The sequence below is a fragment of the Bombina bombina genome, chromosome 3, assembly GCF_027579735.1.
Source record: "Bombina bombina isolate aBomBom1 chromosome 3, aBomBom1.pri, whole genome shotgun sequence".
Lineage (NCBI taxonomy): Eukaryota > Metazoa > Chordata > Amphibia > Anura > Bombinatoridae > Bombina > Bombina bombina.
Genome location: NC_069501.1, coordinates 756425240 through 756442843, shown reverse-complemented (window position 1 = coordinate 756442843; position 17604 = coordinate 756425240). Strand labels below are relative to the sequence as shown.

General features: G+C 39.5%; 1 protein-coding gene across 2 annotated transcripts in view; it reads left to right on the top strand.

Annotated features, from left to right (window-relative positions):
• Positions 1 to 17604, top strand: part of GK (glycerol kinase) — a 270759-nt gene that overhangs the window by 103880 nt on the left and 149275 nt on the right. For both annotated transcript variants that reach the window (XM_053707603.1, XM_053707602.1), the window contains exon 5: positions 15588 to 15667. In XM_053707603.1, coding sequence (XP_053563578.1) covers positions 15588 to 15667 — 80 coding nt within the window. The remainder of the gene's footprint in view (positions 1 to 15587; positions 15668 to 17604) is intronic.

Sequence of the window (17604 nt, the reverse complement as noted above, 5' to 3'; positions counted from 1 at the left end):
AAGGGCCTTTATTTGTACAAGTAGCTCTTTATTTGGAGTGGTTAGTTGAGTAGGCTCAGTAGATTCTTCGGGAGTAGGTGGAGTGCGACTTCCCGCTGGTGATAAAGAAGCTTCCATTGTCCTCTGCTTAAGCTGGGAGCGGGAGAGGCAGTCTTTCACTGTCTGTGATTTATTCTTCATGTTGTAGGTATTAATAGACCCAGATATTGGAATAGTGTTGAAGGAGTAGGTCTGCTCGTGTTGCTTGGGGGAGTCCTCAGGGATATTTTATTAACTCATTGAACAGACAAGCTGTGCCAGGTGGAGGGGTTACCTTGGATTCAAACTTTACATACTGTTGCTGCTACTCCTATGTTTCCCTGATTAGGGCATATTATTGTGTGCTATGGCGGTTGAGACTTTGCCTATGATTTCAGTTGAGAGTATTGTCTGTACTGCTTCTCGCTTGATATTAGTAAAGCTACTAAGAGCTAGTTGTCTTTCCTCAATGTCTCCTCTCCTAACTTCCCACCTATGTCACTTACAGTTTCACCAGTGGGGCAGGGGGAGCAGTACTTATTTCCTTAAAGGACAACTGTATGGGGTTGCTGAGCTAATAAAGTATGTTTCAGATGAGACTTTACATTATTTGCTTAATATTTGCCTCTCTCCTAGCAGGGAGCCTGCACTTATATATGACAGCCTCTGCTTAGTTGAAGGCTTCTGCTTTACCACGGTAGCGGGGTTAGAGATGGCGCTTTTCCCGCCTTTCTTAATCAAGACTTGCTCTTATAAATCCGTTATTTTACTAGTTATCTATCTTCCGTTTTTGCTCACCCCTTGTGCCTTGTTGTACTCCGTATGATGCTGGGGAGATCTCAGGACTTTGCGCTGTTTAGGCCCAAATGTGGGTTCCGCGCGGTCTTTCCTAAATCTGTCCCGGTCGTGTCTGATCCGGTTAGTTTTGTAGCGCTTTTTTAATTAGCAAACTTGTTACTGGGTCGTCCAGCCTTATATCCGTTGATGTTTCCACAGTGTTTTCTCTTATTTACAGTGTTTTTTTGTCATTGAAAAGAGTATTTTTATTGCTTTTTTAACAGAGCTCTGTCTATCTGCTTCCACTCTCACTGGCGGTTAACTCCGCCCCCTAAAAATTGTTTTTTTTTTTATAAAAAAAAACTAAATACGGTATATTTTCTATTTAAGGTACATTATAATCCAAAGTCTATTCATCCTGGAATGTTATTGTTTTAGTTACAAAAAGCTATTATAATTTGGCATTATTAAGGTAATCATTATTTTTCTCCTTCCAATAAAGCACAGCTGAAAAGTTGCTCAGATATGAACCTATTAAACTGGGGATAGTCACATCCCAATAATTTCATTATTGTCAATGATCTATTTATGTATTTCTAATGGTATATATCTAAGTCAGTAGTTTTTCTGATATAACTGGAAAAATAATCTGAAAAGTTGTTATTCTAAAAATGAAACCTAGTGATTTAAACATGATTTAAAGCAATAAGATGTAAATCAAATCCCTCCTGGTATAAATTAAATATTTTAATTATATGAATCCCTCACATTGCTCAAGGATCAAAATGTGTTATTTTTTTTCACTTTTCTCTCCTCATCTCATTCTCTTTGCTAGAAAAATGAAATCTTTTCTTGTACTCTCAAATAATTTTTTTTTTTGCTTAATTTGTTTTTGAACAGATATTTTCTAAAGATTACAGATCTGATAATTTTTTAAAGGAAAAATAAAAAACAAAATTGCAGGCCACTGGTTGTATTATAAACCAAATGATTCTTAAAGGGACATTAAAGTCAAAATTAAAATGTAATTATTCATAAGGAAATAAGCTATCTTCTAAAAAGATTCCGAGCCTCGTTCGAAAAGGCGCTGAAATTGGCGTTCAACCTAACATAGCTGAAACAGCAGAGCAAGGTTTCCAGAATGTTCCTCTTATCGAGGAGTTTAATATGGGCGATGATATGGGGGCCCAGCGTTCCGTGCTTACCCTCCATGATCCTCTGATGGAGGCAAAAATGGATCACGGGGAGCCTACCTGTCTGAGTGAGGGATCTGCTGTCGGAACCCCAGAGAGAGGAGCAGAGAGCCCGGCTACGATCAGTACCTGCAGCTACCTCCTGTCCCAGCGCAAGAACTCCCACCGGTTGGCCGTAGAGATGGAAAGGGCATTTCGGCAAGGATATCACGGTCCAACACGATGTCAGCTGATCCCAACAAAGGCTACCCCTCAGTCTACACTTCCCACTTTACAGGAACTAAAGATTGGAATGGGCTGGTATACGGCCATAACTTATTTCACCAAAGAGCGAGAGCAGCTTATACTCGGACAGCAGTGGAGCTCCTATTTGACAGATTGCGCTCCCTGCAGTGGACTCTCTGTTTCGTCTCTCCTTACTCAATGGCCTAGTGGGGATTGTTACCTTCAGAATGCAGCGGATGGCCCCTTAGCAATGGTGCAGAATCGATGGAGCTGCAATCAGAAAGCAGGGGTAGGCTAGAAGTCATCACACAGGACCGATGTCAGATGAGTTCTGTTCTCACTTTATCCTCCTGGTCCCAATTCGCTCTGAGTCAAACTTCTGCCTTCCAGATACCGACCTCTGGGTCTGATTTATGGGACTAATGTAGAGACTCGTGTTGGGATACTATCTACAATATATACTCAGATGTACCATACTAGTTAAACTATTATCCTATATACTAAACTGAAGTCCATCCCATTTTAACATATGTGCCGCCCTGACATTATCTGTTTCTTCTGGGCGCTTTATTTAATTGTATGTTTGTTGAAATATTTAGTAACATGTAAGGATGTGCATATGACGATCTGAACTATGAGACTGATATGGTACATGTTACTCATGGTTCAGGCCGACCTACACATGATATGTACAAAAAAAATAATTCAGATAGAGCATGTAGTTTTAAGAGACTTTCTAATTCACTTCCATTATCAAATTGTGCACAGTCATTTTATATGCACACATTCTGAGGCACCAGTTACTACTAAGCAAGAGTGCAAGAGTTTGCAGTGTATATGTATAAGAGTCTGTGATTGGCTGATGGCTGTCGTTGAAGTTATTTTAAAATTTGTCAAAACAATCTACTGCTCATTAAACATTCAGAGTAAGTGCTATTGCATTGTCTTTTTATTTTGCAATAGTTAATTATGCAATTCTTTAGTCTTGTACTCTTTCTGAGTTGCACTTTAATAAAAAGAGTCAGACATAGCCACCAATCAGCAAGCGCTACCCATGTGCTGAACCAAAAATGCACCGGCTCCTTAGATTAGATTCCTTTTCCTTCCATAAGGTAGGGAAAGTCCACAACTTCATTCCTTACTGTTGGGAAACCAACACCTGGCCACCAGGAGGAGGCAAACACCCCAGCCAAAGGCTTAAATATCCCTCCCACTTGCCCTATCCCCCTTTGCCTTCTGTCACTATACAAGGTGGCAGAGAAATGTCAGAAGATTTGGATAGTCCTGTAATGGGTATGTTCCCTTCAAGAAAGGACTGGAGTTTTAAATAATCATGTCAACCTCTCAGTGAGAGTATTGATGAAAGTTAGAGTCTAGAGATGCAGGGACAGTTTTTCTGCAAACCCATCCAGACTGTCGCCTAACAGCTCCTGAGCAAACAGTTTTGACGAGTTTCACTGCTTGCTGTTACACACTCAAGTCCATGTCAGAAATGTTGCTGCAAAACTGTCAAACTTGAGAGGCTGTGCCTGTTCCACAGCATGGATTCTGGAGGGTAAGACCGTTTTTATATATACACTTTTGCAATACAGGGTCACAGTGTGGCTCCTTTATGCCTCAATAGGATCAAGGGTTAATATCTCCTTCAGGGAGATTATTTGAACACCTAGGGGTTATTTATAACTGCTTTAATGTGAGAGTGTTTGGGCTCATAGACTGTGTGCTTTTGGCTTGGAACAAACAGGTTTCACTTTTGTTTTTGAGTGTAGCGCAGCTCATAATTTTCCTGGGGACAATAATAGACTCCATATCCATGAGAATATTTCTCACAGATCAGAGGTGTTGCAAGCTAACTACTGCATGTCTTGCCCCCAGGCCTCCTTGAGACCCTCAGTGGCCCAGTGTATGGAGGTGATCGGACTCATGGTGTCCTGTATATACATCATTCCCTTTGCCAGATTCCATCTCAGACCCTTACAACTATGCATGCTGAGACAATGGAACAGTTAACATTCAGATCTTTCTCAACAGATTGTGCTGGACAACCCGTCGAGACTCACTCTCTTGGTGGCTCTGTCCAGATCATCTGTCCCAAGGCACGTGCTACTTGAGACTGTCCTGGGAGATTGTGACCACGGACACGAGCCTTTCTGGCTGGGTAGCCGTTTGGGGTGGCAAGAAGGAACAAGGGCTGTGGACTCAGGAGGAGTCCTCCCTTCCGATCAATATATTGGAATTCCGGGCAATCTTTTTAGTGCCTTGAAGGCTTGGCCCCTTCTGGGTTCGTCCCAGTTTATCAGATTCCAGTCAGACAATATAACCTTGGTTGCCTACATCAACCCTCTGGGGGGGGGAATGAGAAGTATCTTTGATACTAGAGTGGGCAGAGACTCGCAGATGTTCGCTGTCAGCTATTCACATTCCGGGTGTGGATTACTGGGAAGTGGACTTCCTCAGCAGGCAATCCTTTCACCCAGGGAAATGGTCTCTCCACCCCCGAGGTATTTGCAGAGATATGCAGCGAGTAGGGGACGCCGGAGATAGATCTCAATACCAAGCTACCCAGGTATGGGTCGAGGGATCCTCAGGTGTAACTGATAGATGCCCTATCAGTGCAATGGAGGTTACTATTACCGCTTCTCCCTCGTGTGGTGGCTCACATCAAGCAGGAGCGAGCATCAGTGATTCTGATTGCTCCATTGTGGCAGTGAAGGACGTGGTTTGCGGATCTGGTGGGGATATCCTCATCTCCTCAGTGGAGGTTACCTTGTCGCAGAGATCCCTTCGTTCATCAAAATCTAGATTCTCTGACGCTGACTGTGTGGAGATTGAACGCTTAGTCTTAGCCAAGAGAGGGTTTTCTGAGAGTGTCATCGACACTCTGTTTCAAGCTCGTAAGCCAGTTACTCGTCTTATCTACCATAAAGTGTGGAGGACGTACTTGTACTGCTGTGAAGAGCTTGGCTTTTCCTGGCATAGGGTTAAGGTTGCCAGAATTTTATCTTTTCTCCAGGATGGACTGGAGAAGGGTCTATCTGCTAGTTCCCTGGTTGGATAGATATCGGCCCTGTTGGTGTTACTGCACTGGACCAGGAGCGGAACTACAGGGGGTGCAGAGGTTCGCAACTGCGACCAGGCTCCCGAAGGTGGGGGCCCAGCTTAAAAAAAATATATATATTTTTTTTCCCAATAAAAAACGTTGACCTACCACTGCCTGCAATGATATCATGTGAGTGTGACGTGATGCTTCACTAGTCTCTCTGTCTTTAACTACAGGGGTTAGTGTTTCTGTTTTACCCATTGGTGGTACAAAAAAGAGAGAGAAGTTTGACAGTACCCAGCATTTACAAAACACTATATAGTAACAGTATGTATTGAAAACCGGATTGTGTCAAAAACTGGTTATTAAAATGTAACTTTTACTAATGATAGAATAAAAAAGTGGTAAATAGTACCAAATGTATAACATAAATATGTGAGACATACATTTAAAACTTAGATTAAGAAACCGATCAGGACTGTGTGTGTGAGACTTCAAAAACAGAATTACTTCCCTGGGTAATAGTTCAAATACACCGTAACCCTCAGGGCTCAGAGAATACACGGATTGCTCTAAAGCTAATCTAAAAAGGGGATTGACCCCAACAACATTACCTAATCTGAGCAATACTGGTATCTAGAGCAGGAGAGGAAACGGTTTGTAAATGACTGATTAAGGAAGGCAATTGCCACATCAATATGAGCTTAGAGAGGTCCCAGGTAAACACAAATTAGCAAGTCTCATGCACACAGACAATGCCTGATGCACATTTCGCCGCTAGCACGGCTTTCTCAGAGGCTTTTTTGTTTGTGTGTGTGTATGTATGTATGTGACTGTGTGTGTGTATTTATACATGTATTTGTGTGTGTATGTTTGTTGAACCAGCAAATTACAGACCTTGTTACTACAGCATAGGGGGGTAAACAGTGTCACTATACAGTACCACTATATACAGTACAGGGGGACTGGACCATGTCACAGACTATTGTGGTCACTTTATAAAGTACTGGGGCGGGTAGGGTCAGGCCAGCCATCTCACCGGCAGATTACAGACTGTGTCACTAACTCACTATATACAGTACTGGTGGGTTAAACAGTGTCATTATATACAGTAATAGGGGGTCAGGCTATCTCACAGACTGTGGGCACATGATACCTCTGTTTGCAGACATGTAATCTGATTCACAATTTTTTTTCTGTGTGAAATGTTAAAAAATAAATAAATATATATGTATCAAATTCACCTTTTTTTGGGTGGGGGGTGGGGGGGAGCCCTTCTTAGATTCTTGCACCTGGGCCCTGTGGTTTCTAGTTACGCCTCTGTCACAAGAGATTGGCTTAGATTCCGGATGTGCAGTCCTTTGTTAAGGCTCTGACTAGGATCAGACCTGTGTTTAGATCTGGGGCTCCGCCTTGGAGCCTCAATCTTGTTCTTAGTGTTTTGCAGCAGGCTCCGTTTGAGCCTATGCATACTGTTGACATTAAATGGTTATCTTGGAAGGTTCTTTTTATTTCTTGGCTATTGCCTCTGTGTGCAGCAGAGTTTGAGATTTCTGCTTTGCAATGTGACCCCCCCCTTATCTGGTTTTCCATGCTAAGGCGTTTTTTTTTTTTTGTTTTTTTTTTTTAATATTTTTTATTGAGATTCAATTGGGGTATACAAAACATGAATGTCAGTACAGATTATACAAGAAAATAAGAGAAATAATTGTTATGAATCCAACTATCACAGAGCATAATCACAAGACGTCTGTAAGCTTAATAAACACAGTATATACCCATTAGACTATATGCCATCTAGAAACAAAACCTATAAGGCCACTCTTGGACCTCGCATTATCATTAAAAAAAATAAATATAACGGTATAGAAGGCAACCAGAATCAGTAAGAGACCACTTTTGGATCTCAGATTATGCATCTTTAGTTTCTTATTTATTGTAATATAGAACAAGCTCTTATATCTGCATTTTAGTATGTAGGGTTGTAGGAGCAAGCATTGAACTCTTCTGGACCTCTCACTAGCTATAGCAAGATTTGTGAGAGATATGTGCATATAGAAATACAGGTTTAGCATATTTTACCATGTAAAATATATATAATAGAGAATACAATGAATAAATTTATGTATATTGGGACAAACCAGAATAAATATGATAATACTCTAAAGTGCCAGAACAGGTCTGATATATATGCCTACTATTTATAGTGGGAGTGGAGTATATGTAAGGGTTCAAATTATAAGAGAGGGAGATATTTAATTAGTAAGGTTCTTCCGGAGAAATATTAATCAATGAGATGTCAGCTCCCAACCATTTTGTAAGCCTGATTAGAATCTACATGTATTAAAGCCATTAATAGTAGAATGTTATAAGCGTGAAATTGTATAATGAAGAGTAGATTTGAGAGTGTAATTCTGAACTTAACTAAGACACCGTGCTGTCTCGGCCGCTGACGTGTTGAGTAATATAAACGTATGAGAAACTACGTCATGTAAGTTAAGCTTTTGTTACAGCAATACTGACTACTTTAGAGTTTTTACCCTTATGGGAGAGCCATTAAGCTAAATTCTAAATGAATAACAATAATAAACATAAATATACTATTAGCTATGTCAAACATATTAAGCCCCATTAACTAGAAATTGTTTCCTACCATGGACAAAGCTACTAGCAAACAAACGGGTTATGAAAAGATAAAGATTATTAAACTTATAAATCATATGAGGCAATCATATAACTGCTCAACTTCTCAGGTCCATTAACCTTCATATAGAACAGTCATAGACAATTAAATATCAACATTCTCTCCAAAATTAAATTAAATATTTTTTAAAACAGTAGAGTCGCTCACACTATAGCTAGTGAAACATATGCTTGACATTAATGTGAGGAATCAGGTTATTCCTCTGAACAATTATCCGATACCAAGTTTGATTTGAAGGCTACTCCTGCTTACGTTATTCCAGGCAAGGATGACTGTGACTAGGCCACAGCAGAGAACTGGAAGTGAATATATAGTGTGAAACAGCCTCTCCGTGGAATGGTGTACCACTACATGAGCGTTTAAGTTACTATATACTATAAGTAGACTGTAGTTTAAAGCATGGCATTTCCATCATGGCTTGCAATGCGTCCGGTATTAGTATAGCCAGTTCATATTCACTGCGCCGCTCGAGATGTAGGGTAGTTTCCATGGTATGGAGGGGCTTGATGGAGTCATGGTGTGCAGTTTGTGAACTGTCGTCGTCCATCTCGGAATTAGCCAACGGTAGGTGCAGCAATTGGAAACATGCGTAATCTGTAGGCAGAGGTGACATGGACGTACAATTGGGCCGTCTAGCAGCTCTCCCCTCTAGCACCGCGATCACCCCCTCGATCTCCGACTCTTCAGGTCCACCATCCAGCCGCGAGGTCAGAGAACTGTCAGCAACTACCATTATGTCGCTGGGCATCTCCATATTATTGACACCTTTCCATGCCGCCAGTATACTCTCCTTAAGCCGCGCAAATTGACTGCATAATGCATAGTCTAGTATCTCTAGCAATGTAAAATGTAAATGCTCCATCTTATAGCTGCAATAGCACTGTATTAAATGTCATTGATCAGTCCAGCAGTACAGTAAAAGTGAACAGCCGTCAGTGACTGTTATACCCAGCCAATGTGCTGGGGGGGGGGGGTTCTAAAGCTCTGTGTTAAGCTGCCACCATAGGCCTCAAAGGTCTAGAGCTGGGCTCTGCAGTCATTAATACACCAGGGTTATAGGACTGTAGAATACACAAAGTAAGAGATGTTAAGAATCTCAAAGCTTATTCAGCAAAAGTCCAGTTGCAGCAGATTAGCTGGATCACTGCAGGAGCTTCAGATATTGCGATTGTTCTGGCCGCTGCCTGAACACGCCCCCCTGATAAGGCGGTTTTACGTACTAAATTAGGGTTCCTCCCTAAGGTGGTGTTGGATCTCAACATTAATCAAGAAATTGTTGTTCCTTCTTTGTGTCCTAATCCTTCTTCAGCAAAGGAACGCTTGCTTTACAATGTAGATGTGGTTTGTGCCTTGAAGTTCTATCTTCAGGCTACTAAGGAATTCAGACAATCTTCCTCTTTGTTTGTCATCTATACGGGGAAGCGTAAGGGGCAGAAGGCTAATACGACTTTCCTATCTTTCTGGTTGAGGAATGTCATCCACTTAGCTTATGACAGTGGGGCGACAGCCTCCTTGGAAGATAACGGTTCATTCCACTAGAGCAGTGGCTTCTTCCTGGGTTTTTAAGAATAAAACCTCTATGGATCAGATTTGTAAGGCGGCTACCTGGTCCTCCTTACACACTTTTTCTAAATTTTACAAGTTTGATGTGTTTGCTTTGGCTGAAGCAGCTTTCGGGAGAAAAGTTTTGCAGGCTGTGGTGCCCTCAGATTATGGTCCGCATTTTTTGTTCCCTCCCGTTATTCCTTCAGTGTCCTCTAGAGCTTGGGTATAGTTTTCCCAACAGTAAGGAATGAAGTTGTGGACTCTCCCTGCCTTGTGGAAGAAAAACATGATTTATGCTTACCAGATAAAATCCTTTCCTTCCTGGCATTGAGAATCCACGACACCCGCCCGTAATTATATGTTTGTTGGGCGGCTCCTTTTTTATATTATTTATTCAGGCACATTTATACCCTGATGTTTCTCCTACTTTTCCGTGTTCCCTCGGCAGAATGACTGGGGGATAAGGGAAGTGTGAGGGATATTTAAGCCTTTGGCTATGGTGTCTTTGCCTCCTCCTGGTGGCCAGGTGTTGTTTTCCCAACATTAAGGAATGAAGTAGTGGACTCTCTCTGCCAGGAAGGAAAGGAATTTATCTGGTAAGCATAAATGTTTTTTTTTTTTCAAATAAAGATAGCAAGAGAATCAATAAATACAATGCAGTAACATTAACTCTGAATTTTAAATTAGCACTAGATTTTTTTTGACAAATTTCAAACTTTGGCTCCATTTGCTTAATTCAGAAAGTCTTTTTAAACTGGATGCTCTATCTTAATTTTGACTTTAATGCCCCTTTTAAACCGTTTTCAAAATACCCTTGTTTTCTCTATGTCCTTTTAATTGGAAACTCTCAAAAAATAAACCTCATGCAAATTTTGTTTCTTTGTCTGTGCATTGTAAATATGTATTTTATTGCGCTGCACTACACATTGGTGACATCTTGCATGCATCATTGCTGGTAATAATAAAGATAATCAAGTGTGCAGGTGTATTGATAGCATGGCCGGCATTGAGAGCCTTTAATTAAATGCCACTTAATAGTTTTCCATAATCTGATTCTTTAAAAATGATTACAGCAGGTAAACAGGAAATAGATTATGAAGGTGTTTAATTTACCGTAACATGGTAAATTTCATGATAAAGACAACATGGTCATACAGTTTAAATCCTATAACAAAATAACTCTTTTTCCCTAATGTGGCAAAACCAAAGACATGTTTGCAAATAATATAGAAACAAAATCAGTATTTGGAATCTTTATACCTTTGCATCAGGATTTTCCTTTCCTGGGGTTTTTAAAATACACAAGAAAGTCTATGGCCTAGATTTGGAGTTTGGCGGTAGCCGTGAAAACCAGCGTTAGAGGCTCCTAACGCTGGTTTTAGGCTACCGCCGGTATTTGGAGTCAGTCAAAAAAGGGTCTAACGCTCACTTTTCAGCGGCGACTTTTCCATACCGCAGATCCCCTTACGTCAATTGCGTATCCTATCTTTTCAATGGGATCTTTCTAACTCCGGTATTTAGAGTTGTGGCTGAAGTGAGCGTTAGAATTCTAACGACAAAACTCAAGCCGCAGAAAAAAGTCAGTAGTTAAGAGCTTTCTGGGCTAACGCCGGTTTATAAAGCTCTTAACTACTGTGCTCTAAAGTACACTAACACCCATAAACTACCTATGTACCCCTAAACCGAGGTCCCCCCCACATCGCCGCCACTCGATTAATTTTTTTAACCCCTAATCTGCCGACCGCCACCTACGTTATACTTATGTACCCCTAATCTGCTGCCCCTAACACCGCCGACCCCTATATTATATTTATTAACCCCTAACCTGCCCCCCACAACGTCGCCGCCAGCTACCTACAATAATTAACCCCTAATCTGCCGAACGCAAAGCGCCGCTACTTACGTTATCCTTATGTACCCCTAATCTGCTGCCCCTAACACCGCTGACCCCTATATTATATTTATTAACCCCAAATCTGCCCCCCACAACGTCGCCTCCACCTGCCTACACTTATTAACCCCTAATCTGCCGACCGGACCGCATCGCTATTATAATAAAGTTATTAACCCCTAATCCGCCTCACTAACCCTATAATAAATAGTATTAACCCCTAATCTGCCCTCCCTAACATCGCCGACACCTAACTTCAAACATTAACCCCTAATCTGCCGACTGGAGCTCACCGCTATTCTAATAAATGTATTAACCCCTAAAGCTAAGTCTAACCCTAACACTAACACCCCCCGAAGTTAAATATAATTTACATCTAACGAAATTAATTAACTCTTATTAAATAAATTATTCCTATTTAAAGCTAAATACTTACCTGTAAAATAAATCCTAATATAGCTACAATATAAATTATATTTATATTATAGCTATTTTAGGATTTATATTTATTTTACAGGTAACTTTGTATTTATTTTAACCAGGTACAATAGCTAAAATAGTTAAAATAATTACAAAATTACCTGTAAAATAAATCCTAACCTAAGTTACAATTAAACCTAACACTACACTATCAATAAATTAATTAAATAAAATACCTACAATTACCTACAATTAAACCTAACACTACACTATCAATACATTAATTAAATACAATATCTACAAATAAATACAATGAAATAAACTAACTAAAGTACAAAAAATAAAAAAGAACTAAGTTACAAAAAATAAAAAAATATTTACAAACATCAGAAAAATATTACAACAATTTTAAACTAATTACACCTACTCTAAGCCCCCTAATAAAATAACAAAGACCCCCAAAATAAAAAAATGCCCTACCCTATTCTAAATTACTAAAGTTCAAAGCTCTTTTACCTTTCCAGCCCTGAACAGGGCCCTTTGCGGGGCATGCCCCAAAGAATTCAGCTCTTTTGCCTGTAAAAAAAACACATACAATACCCCCCCCCCCCAACATTACAACCCACCACCCACATACCCCTAATCTAACCCAAACCCCCCTTAAATAAACCTAACACTAAGCCCCTGAAGATCTTCCTACCTTATCTTCACCATACCAGGTTCACCGATCGATCCAGAAGAGCTCCTCCGATGTCCTGATCCAAGCCCAAGCGGGGGGCTGAAGAGGTCCATGATCCGGCTGAAGTCATCATCCAAGCAGGAGCTGAAGAGGTCCATGATCCGGCTGAAGTCTTCATCCAAGCGGGAGCTGAAGAGGTCCATGATCCGGCTGATTGGATCAGCCAATCGGATTGAACTTGATTCTGATTGGCTGATTCCATCAGCCAATCAGAATATTCCTACCTTAATTCCGATTGGCTGATAGAATCCTATCAGCCAATCGGAATTCGAGAGACGCCATCTTGGATGACGTCATTTAAAGGAACCGTCATTCGGCGAGTAGGCGTCGGGAGAAGAGGATGTTCCGCGTCGGATGGAAGATGATGGCTCCCGAAGAAAGAAGATTGAAGATGCCGTTGATAGAAGACTTCAGCCGGATCATGGACCTCTTCAGCTCCCGCTTGGATGAAGACTTCAGCCAGATCATGGACCTCTTCAGCTCCCGCTTGGATGATGACTTCAGCCGGATCATGGACCTCTTCAGCCCCCCGCTTGGGCTTGGATCAGGACATCGGAGGAGCTCTTCTGGATCGATCGGTGAACCTGGCATGGTGAAGATAAGGTAGGAAGATCTTCAGGGGCTTAGTGTTAGGTTTATTTAAGGGGGGTTTGGGTTAGATTAGGGGTATGTGGGTGTTGGGTTGTAATGTTGGGGGGGGGGGGTATTGTATGTGGGTTTTTTTACAGGCAAAAGAGCTGAATTCTTTGGGGCATGCCCCACAAAGGGCCCTGTTCAGGGCTGGTAAGGTAAAAGAGCTTTGAACTTCAGTAATTTAGAATAGGGTAGGGCATTTTTTTATTTTGAGGGTCTTTGTTATTTTATTAGGGGGCTTAGAGTAGGTGTAATTAGTTTAAAATTGTTGTAATATTTTTCTGATGTTTGTAAATATTTTTTTATTTTTTGTAACTTAGTTCTTTTTTATTTTTTGTACTTTAGTTAGTTTATTTCATTGTATTTATTTGTAGATATTGTATTTAATTAATGTATTGATAGTGTAGTGTTAGGTTTAATTGTAGGTAATTGTAGGTAGTTTAATTTATTGATAGTGTAGTGTTAGGTTTAATTGTAACTTAGGTTAGGATTTATTTTACAGGTAATTTTGTAATTATTTTAACTATTTTAGCTATTGTACCTGGTTAAAATAAATACAAAGTTACCTGTAAAATAAATATAAATCCTAAAATAGCTATAATATAAATATAATTTATATTGTAGCTATATTAGGATTTATTTTACAGGTAAGTATTTAGCTTTAAATAGGAATAATTTATTTAATAAGAGTTAATTAATTTCGTTAGATGTAAATTATATTTAACTTCGGGGGGTATTAGTGTTAGGGTTAGACTTAGCTTTAGGGGTTAATACATTTATTAGAATAGCGGTGAGCTCCAGTCGGCAGATTAGGGGTTAATGTTTGAAGTTAGGTGTCGGCGATGTTAGGGAGGGCAGATTAGGGGTTAATACTATTTATTATAGGGTTAGTGAGGCGGATTAGGGGTTAATAACTTTATTATAATAGCGGTGCGGTCTGGTCGGCAGATTAGGGGTTAATAAGTGTAGGCAGGTGGAGGCGACGTTGTGGGGGGCAGATTAGGGGTTAATAAATATAATATAGGGGTCGGCGGTGTTAGGGGCAGCAGATTAGGGGTACATAGGGATAATGTAAGTAGCGGCGGTTTACGGAGCGGCAGATTAGGGGTTAAAAATAATATACAGGGGTCAGCGATAGCAGAGGAGGCAGAATAGGGGTTAATAAGTGTAAGGTTAGGGGTGTTTAGACTCGGGGTACATGTTAGAGTGTTAGGTGCAGACGTAGGAAGTGTTTCCCCATAGCAAACAATGGGGCTGCGTTAGGAGCTGAACGCGGCTTTTTTGCAGGTGTTAGGTTTTTTTTCAGCTCAAACAGCCCCATTGTTTTCTATGGGGGAATCGTGCACAAGCACATTTTTGAGGCTGGCCGCGTCCGTAAGCAACTCTGGTATCGAGAGTTGCAGTGGCGTTAAATATGCTCTACGCTCCTTTTTTGGAGCCTAATGCAGCCATTCTGTGGACTCTCAATACCAGAGTTATTTTAAAGGTGCGGCCAGAAAAAAGCCAGCGTTAGCTACGCGGGTCGTTACCGACAAAACTCTAAATCTAGCCATATGAAAATTGTAAAATGTGGAAACAAAAAAGGAAAAGAATTATGTTCCCATAGAGTTTCTCAAATGTTTTTCTTTTTGGATAAATATTGATGCCTATGGTTCACACACATATTAATACAAATATGAAAACTATTTTTAAGAAATTAATTATAACACTTAAAATTCTTAAGATAAATTCAATAAAGCATGCAGAATGCTCACATGTTTAAAGGGACACTGTACCCAAAATTTTTCTTTCGTGATTCAGATTGAGCATGAAATTTTAAGCAACGTTCTATTTTACTCCTATTATCAAATTGTCTTCATTCTCTTGGTATCTTTATTTGAAATGCAAGAATGTAAGTTTAAATGCCGGCCCATTTTTGGTGAACAACCTGGGTTGTCCTTGCTGATTGGTGGATAAATTCATCCACCAATAAAAAAGTGCTGTCCAGAGTACTGAAACCAAAAAAAAACTTAGATGCCTTCTTTTTCAAATAATGATAGCAAGAGAACGAAGAAAAATTGATAATAGGAGTAAATTAGAAAGCTGCTTAAAATTTCATGCTCAATCTGAATCACGAAAGAAATATTTTGGGTACAGTGTCCCTTTAATAGTTTGTATACATATATTAAATTATTTTTCATAGGTTTCTCCTTAAAAATAAAGCTTTTAATAAGTCTTAATTGCCAGAGCCATTATCATATATGACTTTATTGATATTATTTGCATTGTGCTCATATTTATGACATACACATTTGTGTTCTGAATTTATAATGTTGCACACAAAAATGTTTTGCTTACTAAAAATCAGAGGGTAGCAAATTAATTTATAGGCATAATATTTCTTTCTCTTCACTTTCTGGCAGTTTGGCTTGATTTAAGAACTCAATCCACTGTGGAACGGCTCCTGAAAAGGATTCCTGGCAAAAATAAGAATTTCTTCAAGGTAATTCTTAAACCTTTACACACATGAGTCATCTGATTGGTTTACATAATCCTAATAGGAGATGTAACTAGCATTGTTTGTGTTGTGTATATCTGCATAATTGTATTATTCATATATGGCAAACATTTGTTGTAGCCATCCTGGGTGGTGGCATCTCATGTATAATGTAAATATTGAGTGCATTATAAAAGTAAAAGGTAGGCTATATATGTGTGTGCAGCCAGAGTCCAGTGCTGAAATGAAATACCTAGGCAGTTAACCCCATAACCTAGGCAGTTTACTACCAAAGAGGCTGCAACATATTTACCATGCAGTTCTCTTTAGTAGTCATGGGTAGTTATTTAGTAGTCAGTTTGATCATTAAATTTACATTTTCGAAGTTGCATAACAAAAAATAATTGTGCTGCTGAGCAAATTTCAATTAAATTGGTCAAGCCATTTTAAAGTTATATAATGTAGAGAGAAAAAAAATCTATGCTGTTTTTCGGAAAAAAAACAAATTGACTTTTAATTGGGATTTGTTGCCGGTTCTACAGCTGGCATGAAAATTGATCTTCTGATAGCTTTCGACTTTATATAATGCCCTTTGGTAGTTTGAAGTTTATAACTTTTAGTATTTTTACGTTATTTCATACAAGTTAGCTTTTTCTTTTCAGCAGTCTACAGTGCAGTACAGTTAGTCAGTTGTGACCCACCTGACATGCTCGTGATCTGCATACAGCTGGTGAGAGAAAGAAAAGTTAGTGTGGTGTTAAAGAATGCGCAGACATTTTGTGCAAGGGAGTGGGAGACTGAGAATGTGCGCAAGGGCTGGCATGTGAGGGGCAGTTAGCTAAGAAGATGAGCAGGGCTGTGTGTAAAAAAATAAGTGGTGAGAAGATAAGGAGGGGACTGTGTGTGTGTAACATACAGCAGGTGCGTAGGGAGCTCACCTCTTTCAGGGAGCTCAACACATTAGAGCTTGTAATTTTTCTATTGGAAACTCCAAATTTTTCTTTCATGATTCAGATAGAGCATGCCATTTTAAACCACTTTCTAATAAACTTGTATTCTGAAATTTGTTTCTTGTTCTCTTGTTATCCCTTGTTGAAAAGCAGGGAGATAAACTCAGGTCGTACACGTGTCTACAGCACTATTTGGCAGCAGTTTTACAAGAACGTTAAACTTTTTCCTGCCATGTAGTGCAGGCATGTGTATGCTACCTACCTAAGTATCTCTTTAACAAAGCATACCATGAGTACAATGCAAATAAAAAAAAAAATGTAAGCAATGTATGCTCTGTTTGAATCACAAAAGTAAAGTTTTTCATTTAATGTCCCTTTAATTGTCTCTGGAGAATGGCAGAACATCTCTCCAGAAATGTGTGCAAACACTAGTATCTTCCGTGCTGGGAAGATTAAGTCTGCCATTAAAAATAATGGTGTACATAAGAAGTATTGAACAAATGAAAGATTAGAATCTCTGCATTGAGTAAGGTGATAGAATTTTGAATCATTTGACATTTAAGTGATATTGCACAGGGGTGTACTCATTGTGTGTATGTGTATACTCAATTTGTGTGCTTGCAACAGAGTACCAGGCTTTCTATGTGTTGTGTTAATAATTTAGTGTTGTCATTTTCTATAAATAAGGTGTATTAAGCCCCAAATGCAAACTCACCGGCTTCCTATTATATAGGATCTCCTAACCTAATCCCAAATTTAATCGTGAAGTAAAGGAGTTAGGGAAGCGCTAAAACAGCTAAAGTGGGGTCATGAATATGGATATATAGTGGTCAAAACAGTTTAAAGCACAATGGTTATACATAAAGTAATAAAAACAATAACATCAAAAAACTAATTTGTGCAAATTATATAAATGATATATAATGTGTGTATAAAAATAAATAAAAGGAAAGACAGCATTCATTGGATTTAGATGACGTCAAGCTTTAATGC